At 33.0% G+C, this 18,915-nt stretch overlaps 1 protein-coding gene across 1 annotated transcript in view; it reads right to left on the reverse strand.

The window, feature by feature from the left end:
* LOC145283766 (solute carrier family 75 member 1-like) overlaps positions 1-18,915 on the reverse strand; it is a 115,869-nt gene that overhangs the window by 17,888 nt on the left and 79,066 nt on the right. Inside the window, exon 9 of the mRNA XM_080132822.1 lies at positions 4,569-4,624. Coding sequence (XP_079988948.1) covers positions 4,569-4,624 — 56 coding nt within the window. The remainder of the gene's footprint in view (positions 1-4,568; positions 4,625-18,915) is intronic.

The following is an 18,915-nucleotide window of genomic DNA, read 5'->3' on the forward strand; positions in this document are numbered from 1 at the left end:
TCTTTCAAGACATTATTCATGATAGATTGCAGAATCTCTATATTGTGATTTAACTCCTTTATTTCGTTCCTGATATTTTCCTTCAATTCTAGCAGGGTTTGGGATTTAACGTTTCAAGGCCTGCCAACTCGCAGAACGAAATAAGGGAGTTAAAAAACAATCCAGAAATTCTGCAATCTCTCATGAATATGGTTTTGGAAAGAACACAAATATGCGAAGCTGAAAATGGGCAACATTTAAAAGATATTATTTTTCATAAATAAAGATTGCTTGAATTTTGCATGGTTTTTAAAACATTTCCCAATGTCTTTGTCAGATTGTGTTAGAATTGCAGAAAGATATCATAAAAAATAAAGAATCTATTTAAGTTCAAAACCCTTCAGTGACTTTTTGGACACCCTGTACATCTCCATTAGAAGAAATGACAATCTTAGGGATTTGCAGCTTTTGCAGAGAGGTGTCGACGTCCTCCTATATACATCACCTGGAATTCATAAATTAGTCACCCATCTGGTACTGACCAGGCTCAATGTTGCTTAACTTCAGTGATCTAACGAGAACTGGTGTGTCAACGTGATTATGCCGACCAATAATGTATATCTGTTCTAATCTTCAAACCTCAATTTCTGAAACTACTTTTGTATTTTTCAACCACTTGTGGACTCTTCTTCCCAGGTTCTATTGATCATTGGGTTGTGAAGTGAAGCATTATGACAGTGTTCAATCTCATGCAAGAAAACACCATGTATCTATATAAATAACGTAGACATACGCGTGTCTGGCTTGGTTGAATGACCACGTATGCAAATATATTTTTAGGTACAAAGAAAAGAAGGCTTAATCTTAATGATAACTGATGATAAAGAAAGGAAAGAATCATGAATGCAAATTTAATTTAAAAAAAAGGCTTAATATAAAATGGTAAAAAAATAAACAACAAAAATTTCTTTCACTTTTAATAGACACAAAAGAAATGTTCTATGTTCTTACTGTTTTGTGGTTAAAACATGGTTCCATCTACGAACAGATTCTTTATTCGCATATTAAAGAGAGAAAGATCGAAAAACAGGGTGAGAGAGGAGATTAGTTTGAGGGTTGTTTTTTTTTTTTTTTTGTAAAAACTTAACTCCTGTACAGAGTGTAATGATAAGATTGTCACCCTAGAAAAGACGACATGATCCCATTTCCAAGACAGATCCAAGTTATGAAAACAGGACCCTTTCCAACACCCTCAAAATGAAAATCCTGAATGTTCCAGCCACAGTTATCGTCTTTGGTGTGATTTCAAGTGATGGCCACATCATGCCACCTCACATCTGAAATTGGCTTTAAATTATTCACCAAAGTGTACCTGAATGTGTTGAAGAGTGTGATGATTCCCTGGTGCAATTAGGTGGCCACTGGCAGACACTGGGTGTGGCAGCTGGACACGGCGCCAGCCCACGTCCAAAGAGACCCACACTTGGCTTCTGAAGGAATGCTACAACTTTTTACCCTTCTCTCACTGCTTCCCCTCCTCCCACCTCCTTAATCCACTGGACAACTTTGTTTGGTTATACATCGAGAACATCACCAACATGACCTCCCACAACACCAAAGCCAGTCTGATCACACTGAGTATTCGCTGAGGTCCAGCTAACGCTTGTGGAAAAGGCATGCTTCTAGTTCCGAACCCATATCGAGGCAGTGATTGAGGCTGAAGGCAGCTACATTGAATAGATGTCAGCTCTACTACATAATCAAGTTACCTGAATGGATATTTTCAATAAAAGTTTTAAAATAAAGCTGAAATATTGTTTTCTTTAGGGTGACACTTATCGTTCCACCATATATATATATATATATATATATATATAAAATATAATATATATATTATATAATATATACATATATATAATATATATTATATAATATATATATTATATAATATATAATATATATAATATATATTATATATTATATAATATATATATTATATAATATATATATATTATATAATATATATATTATATAATATATATATTATATAATATATATATATTATATAATATATATATTATATAATATATATTATATAATATATATATATTATATAATATATATTATATAATATATATATATTATATAATATATATTATATAATATATATATATTATATAATATATATATATTATATAATATATATATATTATATATATTATATAATATATATATTATATAATATATATATATTATATAATATATATATTATATAATATATATATATATATTATATAATATATATATATATATATTATATAATATATATATTATATAATATATATATATATATAATATATATATTATATAATATATATATATATATAATATATATATATATATAATATATATATATATATATATATATATATATATATATATATATATATACTAGCAGTTCAGCCCGGCTTTGCTCGGGCCCTATGTACTGTTCATAATTTTATGTGCATATGTATATCAAATTTATCGTTCCCCTCTGTATTTGTTCTTTAATTTAACTCACATATTTGTTTGTGTATTTTGAAGTTTTATTTCGATTAGTTGTTTCAGAGTTTATAGTAAGAATTACCTCCCATATTCCTATGACAATAGGAAACTAATTTTTATCGATAAAAATAACTTACTACTACCCTAGGCAGTGCTGGAGAGCCTTGCTAGTTGGAAATAAAAAATGTATTGCTTTTACCCTTCATTTAACAGGAAGGCAAAATTGTTTTGTTTTTTTTTCTACAACAAAACTTAGACATAGGATGACGACATAACAGGCGAAATGTTCCTATTTACTTGCCTCCCCACGAGGGAAGAGTTAGACACAAGGTCAGTTTTTAATGCAAAAATCTAGCTCGCCAAAAAGGGCCACTCTGGATAGGAACAAAAATAAAGGTTGTCTCAGTCATGAAGGATTTCTCCTCCACTGACCTAGGACAGAAAAGGTGAAGTGTAGCATCAGAACAGATACTACACTGTGATCTTGGTCCGAAGGTCAAAATGTTGCCTCAGTTGATAGCTAGGGAGATGCACTGAAACATTTAAGCAACCTATCTGAGCCGTTTAATGCCTGATACGAGTTGTGAATTATTCGGATGCAAGAAAAATATGCATTTTTTTTTCTTTTCATTTTCATTATGAACAGCTTAAATGCTTACAAAATGATTGGAAATTAATTAAGGTGTGCAAATCAATTATTAAGTCTGTAAAATTTTGCATAAAACACTGCAGAAACTTGCAAGTTGAAAAATCGACCAGTATTTCCCAAACAACCTAAAAAAAAAATCTTAACAAAATTAGCAAATGTGCAGTATAATTAAGAACAAAAGGAAGTGAAAAAAAAAAAAAAAAAAAATTTACAACAAATAATTTTTACAAAACAAAAAATTTCATCTTATATCGATTTGCATAGATTTTCAGTTTTGTAACCTTTTTAAGCATTTGTTTTATTTTATTTTTATTTATTTTTTATTTTATTTTTTTTTTCAGATTTTGTATCACAGCCTAGAATGTGCTCCGATGATCTTACCGCACTTGTCTCCCCTTAGCATGAACACCTTTAACTAACTTAACTAGCGCAGCAAAATCCTACCTTCATTGTAGAGCCCCCCCCCCCAAAGTTCCACTCTAATAGCTCTTTTCTCTTGGACTCTTGCTTCAGAATTCCCTGCCTGCTCCTTGTTTCCCAAACTGTGCCCGTATGAAAAATTTAAATGTAGTATACACAAACATCTTGCTGCACAATTCCCCATTTAGAATGCCTTCTATAAATCTGGCCCCCCCCCCCGAATCACAGTACATCTCAGTGGCCTTGTTTGTGGTGAAAAAAAAAAATGCATTGCCCACATCTTGTTGTGTTGCATGGAAAAGGTTCCAGAAGCTGCAGCCAATTCTTACATCTAGGTACATTTCCTTTAGAATTCCAGGCCGAATGTGCGTTTTCTGTCATGAATTATTACCATGGAACATGGGTCCCAACAGTTTCAGTGACAAGAAATCATTTCTAGTGAGAAAAAATAAATCGTAAGAATTTTCTGAAGAAAATATAAAAATATGGTTGTAGGATTTAATCTACACAATTTTGACATCTTTCCTTTGTGGTTCGTATTTTAATACAAAAGGAGGACGAAAACGTAAATTCAAAAAGAAATCATCATCACCATTTTCATATTCTGTTTAACATTTGATTTATGTATTGACATGTGTTGGACGGCTTTTAGAAATTGACTTCTAAAATAACCCAGACTATTTATCCGTCTTTTGTGAACTTTCAGCGATCCCTAATGGGGATCTCCCTCGTCACATATGCGATTTGTACACAACTGACTGGCCAACAGGCAGATGGTCTATAAGGAAAAAAAAAAAAAAAGACCGGTTTTCATCAAACAGAAATGGAATCATGTTATCTTTTCTGGAGTGACAATTTTATCGTTCCACCCTGGATATACTCAGCTCTCACTGGTCAGTTTTATATCTTCCATACATAATCGCACTTAACATACATGCCTGATAATAAACAGCAATAAAAGATGAGGTTTTACCTTGGACTAAAGCCATGAAAGATCCAATAAAGAAGAACATCTTGCCTTGTTGCATGCTGCAAAAAACAAAAAAACTATTTTCAATTATAAAAATACACAAACTACATTTCTTCAACAAATAATGATGTGGAATCATTCTTATATATTCAATGAATTTTACAAACTTAAGTTTGTATAGTTTCAGAAAGAAACCGACAAATAGATAAAATAACTGAACCTTTTGAACTATGGCGGCCATTGTTTCTTTTTTTTTTATCATTTAGTTTGAGTATTTAGGATGCTTTAAGTTCCACAATCATGTTGATACACCGGTTCCTGCCAAATCACTGAGGTTAAGCACCGACTAGCCTGACCAGTACCAGATGGGTGACTTTTTGCGAAGGTTAGATGCTGTATGTACCGAGCAGAGTAATAAAAATTTCCAGGTTTGTATATGGGAGCACGATTAACTCACAGGGGAGATAGACCCCCGAATTAAGATGGAAAGTAACAGGGAAACTACCATCTTTGTCTTCCTGAGATTACCATGGCTCTTCACTTTGGAAGGGCCATGGTCGCCAACACTTAAAATAGCAGGGCCACTGCATGCAAGTCCCAGACCCAATGTGGTCCAATCTAAAAGAGTTTATATCAATTAGGTTGTATGTAGTAATATCACTTCTTACAGACTCCAACCGATTTTTTTTTTTTTTTTTTTTTTTTTTTTTACTTTCACCTCAGATAAGGCATATTTCCACTTGGATTGCAAGGAACTACGACTTGCCATCTTGTCTAACAGAAGACTTGGGGTCAGGAGAGCTGAGCATCAAGATGTCTGTTCACATTGCATTTAGATTTCAGCAGATTAGTACAATCAGGGAAGCAAGAAACAGGGAGGGAATCCCAAAGTATGGTAGTTTGAGGACAGAAACTATTAGAGTAGAAGACTTTTGGGTGTCTAGGAATGTTTACACTGAAAACTTCTTTTTTTTAATCTGTCTAAGAGTAAGAGACTAGTTGCAGTCAGCCCAGATACATCTTTGTAAAGATATAGGATACTCTTTCGTGTGAGTAATTTTCTAGGACAGTAGAGGGAGCCAACCTTTTTTGCAGCAGCCCTGGCAATGTCCTCAATGTATTTGTTCCAATTCATGTTGGTAGTGAATGTTAAACCGAAGGGTTTGAAAGATAGTCTTTCAGGTAGGTTATTATTTGTTAGTTTTAATGATGGTCTCTCAGATAGATTATTATTTGTTAGTTTTAATGATGGTCTCCCAGATAGGGTGTTATTTGTTAGTTTTAATGATGGTCTCTCAGATAGGGTGTTATTTGTTAGTTTTAATGATGGTCTCTCAGATGGAGTGTTATTTGTTAGTTTTAATGATGGTCTCCCAGATAGGGTGTTATTTGTTAGTTTTAATGATGCTCTCTCAGATGGGGTGTTATTTGTTAGTTTTAATGATGCTCTCTCAGATAGGGTGCTATTTGTTAGTTTTAATGATGCTCTCTCAGATGGGGTGTTGTTTGTTAGTTTTGATGATGCTCTCTCAGATAAGGTGTTATTTGTTAGTTTTAATGATGCTCTCTCAGATAGGGTTCTATTTGTTAGTTTTAATGATGCTCTCTCAGATGGGGTGTTATTTGTTAGTTTTGATGATGCTCTCTTAGATAGGGTGTTATTTGTAAGTTTTGATGATGCTCTCTTAGATAGGGTGTTATTTGTTAGTTTTGATGATGCTCTCTCAGATGGGGTGTTATTTGTTAGTTTTAATGATGCTCTCTCAGATAGGGTGTTATTTGTTAGTTTTAATGATGGTCTCCCAGATAGGGTGTTATTTGTTAGTTTTAATGATGCTCTCTCAGATAGGGTGTTATTTGTTAGTTTTAATGATGCTCTCTCAGATAGGGTGTTATTTGTTAGTTTTAATGATGGTCTCTCAGATGGGGTGTTATTTGTTAGTTTTAATGATGGTCTCTCAGATGGGGTGTTATTTGTTAGTTTTAATGATGCTCTCTCAGATAGGGTGTTATTTGTTAGTTTTAATGATGCTCTCTCAGATAGGGTGTTATTTGTTAGTTTTAATGATGCTCTCTCAGATGGGGTGTTATTTGTTAGTTTTAATGATGGTCTCTCAGATAGGGTGTTATTTGTTAGTTTTAATGATGCTCTCTCAGATAGGGTGTTATTTGTTAGTTTTAATGATGCTCCCTCAGATAGGGTGTTATTTGTTAGTTTTAATGATGCTCTCTCAGATAGGGTGTTATTTGTTAGTTTTAATGATGGTCTCTCAGATAGGGTGTTATTTGTTAGTTTTAATGATGCTCTCTCAGATAGGGTGTTATTTGTTAGTTTTAATGATGCTCTCTCAGATAGGGTGTTATTTGTTAGTTTTAATGATGGTCTCTCAGATGGGGTGTTATTTGTTAGTTTTAATGATGGTCTCTCAGATGGGGTGTTATTTGTTAGTTTTAATGATGGCCTCTCAGATGGGGTGTTATTTGTTAGTTTTAATGATGCTCTCTCAGATAGGGTGTTATTTGTTAGTTTTAATGATGCTCTCTCAGATAGGGTGTTATTTGTTAGTTTTAATGATGCTCTCTCAGATGGGGTGTTATTTGTTAGTTTTAATGATGCTCTCTCAGATAGGGTGTTATTTGTTAGTTTTAATGATGGTCTCTCAGATGGGGTGTTATTTGTTAGTTTTAATGATGCTCTCTCAGATAGGGTGTTATTTGTTAGTTTTAATGATGGTCTCTCAGATAGGGTGTTATTTGTTAGTTTTAATGATGCTCTCTCAGATAGGGTGTTATTTGTTAGTTTTAATGATGGTCTCTCAGATGGGGTGTTATTTGTTAGTTTTAATGATGCTCTCTCAGATAGGGTGTTATTTGTTAGTTTTAATGATGGTCTCTCAGATGGGGTGTTATTTGTTAGTTTTAATGATGCTCTCTCAGATGGGGTGTTATTTGTTAGTTTTAATGATGGTCTCTCAGATGGGGTGTTATTTGTTAGTTTTAATGATGCTCTCTCAGATGGGGTGTTATTTGTTAGTTTTAATGATGGTCTCTCAGATGGGGTGTTATTTGTTAGTTTTAATGATGCTCTCTCAGATGGGGTGTTATTTGTTAGTTTTAATGATGGTCTCTCAGATGGGGTGTTATTTGTTAGTTTTAATGATGCTCTCTCAGATAGGGTGTTATTTGTTAGTTTTAATGATAGTCTCTCAGATGGAGTGTTATTTGTTAGTTTTAATGATGCTCCCTCAGATAGGGTGTTATTTGTTAGTTTTAATGATGGTCTCTCAGATAGGGTGTTATTTGTTAGTTTTAATGATGCTCTCTCAGATGGGGTGTTATTTGTTAGTTTTAATGATGGTCTCTCAGATGGGGTGTTATTTGTTAGTTTTAATGATGCTCTCTCAGATGGGGTGTTATTTGTTAGTTTTAATGATGGTCTCTCAGATGGGGTGTTATTTGTTAGTTTTAATGATGGGTTTTTTTTTGGGGGGGGGGTTCTTTTTCCTTTTTTCACGTTCATTTTGTTTTTTTATTCCTTTCAATTTTACGCATCATATTAGCTAAACCAGAATTTTTTCCACCTTTTTTTTTCCTTTTGTTTTTTTACATTTGTTCGCGGTTTTGCTTTGTTTTGGTTGTTCCAATTTTTATAACAGTTTTTTTTTTTTTATAATATTAAAACAGCTCCCCCCCCTCCTACATACATACCTCCAAACACCCGGGAAACGCCGGGTACCCCTCGCTAGTATATATATATATAAATGACAAAATCTATATTCCAAATTTTCAGATATTGACCATCTTGCCATTTATTCATTTAAGTATGTTTGACATGCATAATTCTTGACAAGATGACGTAATCAAAAGAAAAAAAAAGGAAATTTTTCAGATTTTGTAATCACGTCCATATGCATTTCTTTTCTTTTACAATTGCTAAGTGATTTTTCTTCTGATGAGTTAATGGCAAAAGAAATTCATTGATTCATACAATTAAATGAATGATTTTGTGCTACAAAACAGATGCTGTCAAGAATTGTGCATATCAAACATACTTAAAGGAATAAATGGTAAGATGGTCAACATCTTTAAATTTGCAATAGAGACGTTTGTCATTTATTTATCATATACTCTATAATTACATTGAGCTTCGTAAATTGAAGGATTGGTATAAATAAAAGGTGAAATATAATTGAAGAAAAACATGTCGTTTAGGCGATCGGGATTCGATCTAAGCTTGAGGTAGTTGCCTGTCTAGCTGCACTGATGAGCTATGATACAGCGAAACAGTACTGTATGTGGATGACTATAATGCTCCCTATCTTGGGTTGAGCATATTGGGAAGTGATATACAAACTGCCATTAGCATATTAAGTGATGTTGTGTAAACAAATTGAGCTTAGGCATTTGGGCGATGTCAAAACATTGTTAATTCAGTGCCCGCACAGCACAGCCAAACAGCGTAGTGATGAGAGGCCTTGATTCATTTGGGCAGTCGGGTTTTGATCCTGGCTTATGGTAGTTGCCCGTCTAGCCACACTGATGAGCCGTGATACAGCGAAACAGTACTGTATGTGGATGACTAACTACACACACACACACACACACTTCCAAAACTTCTGGCCTTGATGGAGGAGAGACTAAAACTTGCTACCATGGTTTCAAATTATCTGAAATAACAGCAAGGGGAAACTATTTCTCATATGTTATATCTCTCCTCTGTGGTTTTCATACATAAAGTAAATTTCAGTGTATAAGAATTATTTAACACTGGAGATATTCATAATCATATCCTATTTCCAAAAGAGGGGAAATATTTGGAATCAAGTCTCCCCTTGTTATTTGAGATCATTTGAAATCATAACAGTAAGTTGTAGTCTCCCTTCTATCAATGCCAGAGGTTTGGGGGGAAATGACTATGATTGAAACATTTTATGGCTGTAAAAAAATGCCAAAAATAGGCTCTGGATGATCTCTTAATGTGCAGCCTTAAGGGCAAATGTCACATAGCCCACGACATAATTTAGGTCATTACCTTTCCAACGATCCTTCATTTGTTAAATTCTGATTAATAGCCGCCGAGATTTAAAATTTATAAAATTGTCAAAAAAGGTAGTATATATATATATATATATATATATATATATATATATATATACACACACAGATACATACATACATACATACACACACTGGTAACCAAATTGAATATTAAAATGTACATATCTTTTGGTTCTATGGAACGAAACTACATAAAAATTTGCAGGCTTTTCAAAGATTATTATATTATTCTATGGTTAAAATTTTATGACAATTGGTAAAAAAAAACTATATTTTCAAACCAGTAAAATATGTCTTAATTTGCCTACACATATACAATGTCCTGGCAGGCCAGCTTTAGTTTTGCTTCTTTGGGATGAATTTTGCTTAGGGTTATTTTTGCTTGGTTGTCTCCTGTGGCCTTGCCAGGCCGCTAATATATATATAAATGTTGGGACGATTAATCAAAATTAAAATCAGGAATCATAAAAATAGGAGCTTTTTGTAAATTAATTATTTTTGCCATCAGAAAAAGATATTTTTTTCTGATTCCAATATCAGAAAAAAACGTCTATTCTCCGATGCCAAAAACGATTCATTTAACATCTAAAAAAGTTAATCAAATAAGAAAACATTTTAGAACTAATTGTATTTTGCATTGGTTGGACTATTATCTCATTCAGTTTATCATAAAATATTGTCTCCCTCCTTCACGAGATTTTTACTTCTTTGCTGATCTTTTATATGCTTCTCGGTATTTGCCTTCAGACAAAGTAGATTTATTAGTTTTCATTGCATTATTACGTTTTATCAGACTGAAAAAAAAACTCAACATAATTAAAGTAGGAATAAAATTAAAGCTTTGTCATAAAATAAAAGTAATAAAAATATCAACAGAATTATGCAGGAGTAAAAATAATTTATTTATATAAAGTATGTTCATATGTTTGTATATTTTCATGTACAAGATTCACTGCTAAATTAATTAATGATCATTGTGATATTTTAAACAGATCTGCAATGTGTAAGTGTTGATAACGTGGACTATATTTAGTTTGATTTAATGCTGTGCAAAATCTGCCATGAAAATTCTGATACCTCAGATTTTTTGCGAAATTTTAAAAGATATTAGACATCAATTAATAAACATTTCACAAACTTTTATAAAAAAAAAAAAAAAGAAGTTTTTAATGTGAATAATGTGAAATAATCTATTTGAATGTTTAAATATTTAAAATTTACATTAAACTTGATCCAGTTATTAGACATAATTAAGATTCCTTTTTGAATGCTGGCGAAATCATTATGGCAGAGAAGTATTGTCAATAAATGGATGAAATGCATCAGAAACTTCAACAACAACACCCAGCATTAGTCAACAGAAAAGGCCCGATTCTCCTCTACGACAATGCCCGACTGCACATTGCTAAACCGACCCTGCAGAATTGGGCTACGAAACTGCCTCATTTGTCATACTCTTCAGACCTCCCATTTAGTAACTATCATTTTTTCAAGCATCTCGACAACTTTCTGTCTGAGAAATGCTTCAAAAACCTAAGCGATGTCAAAAACGCCTTCATCGCTACCAGAACACAAGACTTATGCGCGGACATAAATACACTTGTTTTGCATTTACAAAAGTGTGTTGATTCTGATAGTGCTTATTTCGATCAATAAATTTTTATTTGAGTCGAGATGTGCTCATCTGAATCTAAAAGTTTAAAACCGCAAGAACTTTCTTGTCAACCTGATACAAGCTAAGATTAAAGCTTAATAGTATTATAACTTAATTTTAATCCTTGTAAAAAGTATTTTTCTAGCAGATAAAAAATATTTGATTTTGTTAAGAGCAAATATATTCAAGTTACACGAGGTTAGCATTTAAAAATAAATAAAGAAATAAATATTAATTTTTTTTTTTTTTTTTTTTTTTTTAATTTAGGCTAACTTTTTTTTCTTTTTTTTTTTTTTTCACTATCCCTTGACTTATTTTAATGGTTCTACCCCTCCCAAGATTCTGACTCAACTGACCGATATTAGTGTCGGTCAAACAATTAATGACAATAATTACTTTAGTATCAGAAATTATTCTAACACTAAAAGCAATCATTGTTAATTTTATCTATAGTATGTAAGTCAGGTAAATATATGTTTATATATATAAGTTGTCACTTAAGCTCTGAAACGAATTAACATATGAATTTTGACACAACTTCCAGCCGTGAGGGTGTGTATTGTGGATTATATTTACTTAAATCCAAAAAGTAAAGAGGGAGTGGCAGAACTCTATTAATATTCCTCAAATTTTCAGTTTGTTTGGAATATTTTCAAAGGTTGATAGGAGGTTGTGCCTATATATCATCTATTTGAAAATTCAAATGTTTCTGATTTGCATAAAATTTTATCCATAATTAATTGGAATCAATAAGGAAAGATTCATGGAATTTCAATTTTTTCTTAAAATCTTTTTTTTTTTAAGCTACAAATTTTAGACATTTTTCCAGAATAAAAAAAAAGATTTAATTAATTGTGATCAAATCTGGAATAAGAATTCAAAACATAAATATACTTTGATTTTCATTTTTGTAAAGGGACATAAAAGTTGTGCAAAACTATCCTGTTCAGTGAATTAAATTTGTTGTTACCTAGCAGAATATGTGTCCTGGGGATGGGTATTCTGCTAGTTATAAATTTTTATTTTTTGGAATCCTTTGAGATGAGGCTTCATAACATGAGTATGGGGGGTGGGGCAGTGGATAGAGGGGTTGAGTCTCTATGGTTCCAGATGAGCATTGTCAGAAGATAGCAGTTTCAATCCTACCCAAAGCAGGTCAGGGGGTTAGTTGGCCAAAATGTGATGAGACAACAACTATGGAAGGCAGTAATTACTGGGGATACAGTTACGAGACTCCGCATTCCTATCCCGTCATGGTTAACCACCTGAAGAAGGCCAGAGAATAAGTTAGCCGAAATGTGGGGAAACAACAACTATAAAGATGAGGATAACAGTCTGAAAAAAAGATAATAAAGTTGTCTATTCATTCGGTATCCCTAGGATGGCAAAAGATCGCAATAAACAGGATTATCCACTGATTTTTTTTTTTTAAATTCAATTTACAGTTTAAACAATGATTTCTAATTTCCAGTTCATTCCTATGATATTGATATTCCTCAAATTTCAGTTTCTTTATAATATTTTAAAGGCTGTTAGGATATAATATTGGTACAATTTCCCATTTGAACATGAATTTCAGGAAAAATGCGAAAAGCCAAATGTAAGATGAAGATTTCCAGATTATCACAGAAAAAAAAAAAAAAAAAAGTTTCTTTTTACTTGCCTCCTCTCGTGGGTAGACATATGGTGGGTTTATTATGGAAGGAAAATCCAGCTCCCAAAAGCGGTCACTCTGGGTTGGATTAAATTGCACTTAGTCTGGAAGGATTTCTCCTTCACTGATCGAAGACAAAAAAAAAAAAAAAAAAGAAAAAAAAATGTTGACTCAGAACAAAAACTATAGTTTTTTTATTATTTGTTTTTTTCTCTCTCTCTCTCTCTATATATATAACAAATTAGGTACAAGGCCACCAAAAGTGTAAGGAAAATGGAGGTTGCTCGTTATCCTTGGTTTACTCTATTTGTTTTTCCTATTGCTGGCTAGAATCATTGCAGTCACCATAATGCCACATTTACTCTACGAGTCATTCTACTTAAAATATCCCCAAAGTATTAAAAAAAAAAACAAAAAAAACAATTCTATAAATATATACTAGCAGACCGCCCAGCATTGCACGGTCGTAAAATATACTTAAAGATGATATTTTGATTAATGCAGATTTCGTATTTATTATTATATTGGACCTAATATATAGTAATGATTTAAAAAGTTAAAATAAATAACTTGTGTGCCACCAGCAAGAATCGAAACAAAAACGTTTAGCTTACGATTTACTTTTCCTTTGGCGTTAATGCCTGAGCTATGAAGACATGCTTGCAGTTAATGAACGAGTCTCATTCCTGTTTTTAAAAAAAACTTAAAATTAAAACATGAACCACTAGCTATTATGTTACGCATGCATGTTCATAATGCCGTAGTTCAACCTTCATCTGAAAAATTCCATTTCTCTAATTTTTACAGTTTTGCGCCGATTTTCCCTGGCTAAAACCCAAATATAAAGTTTTGCATGGGTTCGAATACCCTATATATTAATTTTCATGACTAGACCAAAAACTGACAGGAGTTTGGTAGGCCAATTTTTTTAAACAAATATATACATACACACAAACCCTTTCTAAAAAATAGACTTCTCCTGTTATCCAGATTGTTTAAGAAAAACAAGCAGGTTGATCTCTAAGTGGGAGTAGAACTAATGTGGGAGAAAATAAGAAAAAAACGGAGTGTTGAAGTGGATGAGGTCTTTCCGACATGAATTTAGGTTGGGGAGGCCAAGAACCAAATAAGCATGTGGAGCGAGCACTGCAGGAACTCTATTACAAAAAAAAAAACAAAAAAAAAAGCAGGAATGAGACTCATTCATTAACTCCAAAAGGCAAAAAAATCGGTTGAATTCAAAAGACCCAGTGTTTTTGTTTTTTTCTTTTTTAAGGATTTCAGTTAGATGAAATCCTGAGGGTTTATTTCTACACAGTGATGTTGCTCAATAGAAGTCTCAGCTCAACTAATGCTTCATGCAGTGACCTATAGTTCCCTGGTTAGCACGGATAATACGAAGTGCTTGTTTTCCCAGGCTACAATTAGCCTGAATGTAACGCGTGAGAAAATATGTCTGTTTGAGCATGTTAACGTGTGTTTGCACCGTACACTCATTGATGAAAGTATGTTTTGATTGTTTCTTCGTCTAAGCAGCAGCAGCAGTGATCATGTTAGTTCAAAAGTGAAAAGAAAGTCATATCATACTAATTCATACAAATATACTTCACTGGAATTGATGGGATCTACAAGCCCAAATTATAAGTCATGTAGACACCCTGCTATCATCTGCAAACAATGGATTGCTTCAAATATTAAACTGTTTTTAACCCCCAATAGAATCCTCTTCTACAGCAGAATTAGAGAAGGGAATTCAGGCCTCAGAAATGAGATGCTTCAGAAGACTGCTTGGCATTTCTTACAAAGACCACATTACCAATGAGGAAGTCAAAAACAGAATAAGACAAGCCATTGGTCCTTATGAAGAGGCACAATCTAAAATGGTTCGGCCATAAAGGCTTGCCAAGACAGTCCTCCAGAGGAGGAAGAAAGAAAGGAAGACAGAAGAGATGAAAAGACAATATCACAGAATAGACATGATTGAAGCTGAGCGAGGCAGACGACAGAGAAGAATGAAGAGGACTGGTTTACAGGTCATTTGTAGCGCCCCAATGGCAACCGCCACGGGGCACGTGAAGGTGACGACATAGTTAAACCTAAATAAAGTATTTTGGACTATTAAAATAATTTCCAACCCTATTGATAATGTTTACCCATTCATTTATTTTTTTATTATCACTTATGTTAGAATTTATATTTATAAACATAGTAGAAATCATAGCTCTCTGATGTCGTGCCTAAGCTATAATTATTTTGTTTGTTTATTTATCCAGTATATCGATCTTCTTTGGGTCATTTATCCTGTATATAAAATTTAAACTTAAATGCTTTTGGAGTTGATTTTTGTTGGGTATAGTAATGTTTTGATATTGTTTGTTATTTGATGGCATTTTTATTTTATGGTCAAGATTCACCTATTTTTAGAAAGGTTACAATGGTTTTAGGAAGAGCTCTTTAAATATGTAGCCTTCTAGTAGTGTTGACGAATTTGTGTAAAGTCATAAGCATTCACGTAAAAATGTTTCACTGTATAAAGGTTCCATTTCTTTGTAATAAAATTGTTTATTGAAGGTTTGTAGTCCGTGTATGGGACCCTTATGTTATTTATTTGGAATTTTAGGAAATTTTTGGCTGCCATGTCAACTTTTTTCATTTCCACAGAAACCATAGTGACTAGGAATCCAACAGAAGAAAGTTTTGTGTTGTATGATAGAATGGATCCTTCATAGCAGCTTGATAAGAGAGTGTTTAATTTTTTTTTTTTTTTAATGATTCAAGTATTGATAATGAGTTTACAAATATTATGAATTTCTTGGAGTTTTGGTTGGTTGTTGATTGTTTTTGTTTTACGGCATATCAACCCTTTTCGGGTTATTTAATGCCGAATCCAAAGATTTTGAAGAAAAATTTTTTTAATAGAGTATATTTGTTATTTTCACGTCGGTTTCTATTTAACCCATAGTTGGGACTCTAACAGGTACTACCACTCCGGATCAGAGTGGACCTGGGAGCAATGGTAATTAAAGGGTGGCTCCACACTCCCCAAAGCCCACAAGCTGGGCCTCACCACTGGATATAGTTTAAGGTCATATCCAGGACCCCCATTGAGGGACTTTTACCCTCTGCAGGGGGGCAGTCGGCATATTCTAATGCCCCACCGACAGGGCCGTTGGAGTTTTTGTTAGTGATAATATCTGGATACAAATTTATGAATAATTTCTGCACTATAGATTGAGGAATTATTTGGCAACCTTTTCTACTGAATAGTGTTTTCTGAAATAGCTGCACATCCCATTTTGTTTTGATCTTTGGAACCATCCATATGAATGTGTGTCCAAGATGGGTAAGAATCCAGAATGTTGTTTAGTTTTTCTCTATAGTCTGAGGGGTGAGTATTAGATTTAGTATTTATTGTCAGGTCTAGTATGACTTTAGGTTGATTTTACAGCCAGGGTGAGAGTTCTGTGAAATTTTCCTCATGAATGCTGGTTTGATCTATTGAGTTGTCTAAGTGGTTTTATCGTTTCTTTCATGTAAAGACCAAATGGTTTAATTGCATTTTCATTTTTTTTTTTTTTTTTTTTTTTTTGAATAGATGTGTGTAGTTGGGATTGAAAGTGCATTGATAGGTAGAATTTTTTTTTTTTTTTTTTGGGGGGGGGGTGATTTGAGTTTTAAATAATATTGTAAGCCTAGTTTTTCACTCTCAATTTTAGTGTGAGGGGGCGCATAGACTTCATCATATAAGCTTTCTAGCGAGGAGATTTTGAATGCCCCCAAGGCAAGTCTTAATCCTGTGTGATGGATGGAATCCAGAGTTTTAAGATAACTTTTTCTGGTTAAACCATATATAAAGCTTCCATAATCTAGTTTGGCTCTTATCAGGGTTCTATATAATTTTAGGAGTGATAAGCAGTCTGATCCCCAATATTTGCTATAACCCTTAATATATGTAGGGTTTTAAAATATTTTTGTTTTAAATATTTGAAGAGTTTTTGTCAAAAATAAATCCCCTAAATTTATGTTGGTCAGATATTGATTTTTGTTCCTTTTAGGTTGAGAGTGGGGTCATTGTGCATTTTCCTATGATTACAGAAATGGACACAGTTTTGGTTGTTGAAAATTTAAAACCATTTTCTGTGGTCCATTGTGTTAGTTTGTTTATGCACGTCTGTAGTTGAAGTTCTGAGGTACAAATATTTTTTGATCTATGGCAGATAACAAAGTCATCCACTTATAAGGAGCCATTTATCTCATTGTTTAGACAGTTTACAATATTATTGATTTTTATATTGAGGAGTGACTGATAAATACATCCTTATGGGACCCCTTTCTGTATTTTTGGGTCTTATAGGATTGGTCTGATTCTTACTTTAAAACGTCTATCAAATAGAAAATCTTTTATCAGGATGGGTAGTATGCCCTTTAATACAAAATTGTATAGGTCTTTTAGTATACCATGTTGCCATGCTATATCATAAGTCTTTCCTAAATCACAAAAGATAGCTATTGCATGTACTTTTTTTAATGAAAGATACTTTGATAAAAGTTTCCAATCGGATTATGTTGTCCATTGTTTCTCTTTTGTTTCTAAAACCACTTTGTATGTTGGCAATTGAGTCGTTGGTTTCCAGATACAAATTCAGTTGTTTCTTTATCATTCTTTCAAATGTTTTGCAGAGACAACTTGTCAATGCAATTGGTCTGAAATTTTGTGGATCTGAACTATGTTATGTTCAAGTTTAGGGACGAGGATCACGATAGCAGGTTCTCAGCTATTGGGTAGTTTTCCCTTGAACCATATTTTGTTGAGTGTGTTTAAAAGATGTGTTATTGATTTGAGAGGAAATTGTTTCAGAAACTCATAATGTATCTCATCCGCACCGGTAGCTGCATTATCTGCTTTGTTTACGGCTTTTAGGAGTTCATTTTTAGTAAAAGGATAGTTGTATTCTTTTTTGTTGTTGGAGTTGAAATTTAATTTGTTTGTCTTTTTTTTTTTGTATCTTGTTTTGTCTTTTGGAAGGACAGACTAATTTTTACTGGAGGAATTGTTTTCAACATCTCTATCTACTGCGCCATGGGCCCGTAGCACAGTGGATAGAGATGTTGAATCTCTACGATTCCAGGTGAGAGTTGTCTGAGGATAGTGGTTTCAATCCTACCCAAACCCGACCAGCGGTTTACTTAGCCAAAACATGGTGAGACGGCAACAGCTATAGAAGGCATTAATTGCTGAGAATACAGTTAGGAGATTCGGAGTTCCTACCCCATCGCGGTTACCACTTGATGGAGGCCAGAGGAAAAGTTGACAGAAACGTTGTGAAACAACATCTAAGATGAGGATAATAGTCTGCAATTAATAAATTATTAAATAATACTCATCTCAATAATGAATTCCAATTAAAATAATAGATTTATTTGGGTTTTTTCCTCCTGAAATTTTTTGTTGGCATTTTTTTATATTTCTCCCAATTTGCTTTCTTTTATTTTCCATTGGGGGAAATATTTATTTGTTTCTTTCAGATTTGTTAAAAAAAAAAAAAAAAAAAAAAAAAATCACTGGAAAAATGGTCGCTACCCCATGAATCTTCTAGAACCTTCCAATTGTAATCCATGAAGATAGTGGGGTCAGACAATGACAGATCTAATACTGAGTAGGTGCCTGAAGCAGGATGAAGGTAGGTGTGGGATTTGTTTAATATGCACAAGTCATTGTTATTAATACTTTTTTCAAAATTTTTCCTATTTTTATTCAAGTATAAATATATTAAAGTCACTTAAGAGTAAGAAGGGGTTGGGGAACTGATTTATTTTGTCCAGTTCTATTTCGTTTGTTGCATCCTAAGATGGTATGTAGATAGTGCAGATATTTATAGTTCTGTGTAGTATGGCTGCTGTAGCAATGGCCTGAATATTAGTTTTTAGATCTATTTTACTTTGTGAGATATTATTTATAATAAGGATAGATACTTCTCCAGAGG

The sequence above is a fragment of the Euprymna scolopes genome, chromosome 8 (genome assembly GCF_053919585.1).
Source record: "Euprymna scolopes isolate OS-2025 chromosome 8, ASM5391958v1, whole genome shotgun sequence".
NCBI classification, from domain to species: Eukaryota; Metazoa; Mollusca; class Cephalopoda; order Sepiida; family Sepiolidae; genus Euprymna; species Euprymna scolopes.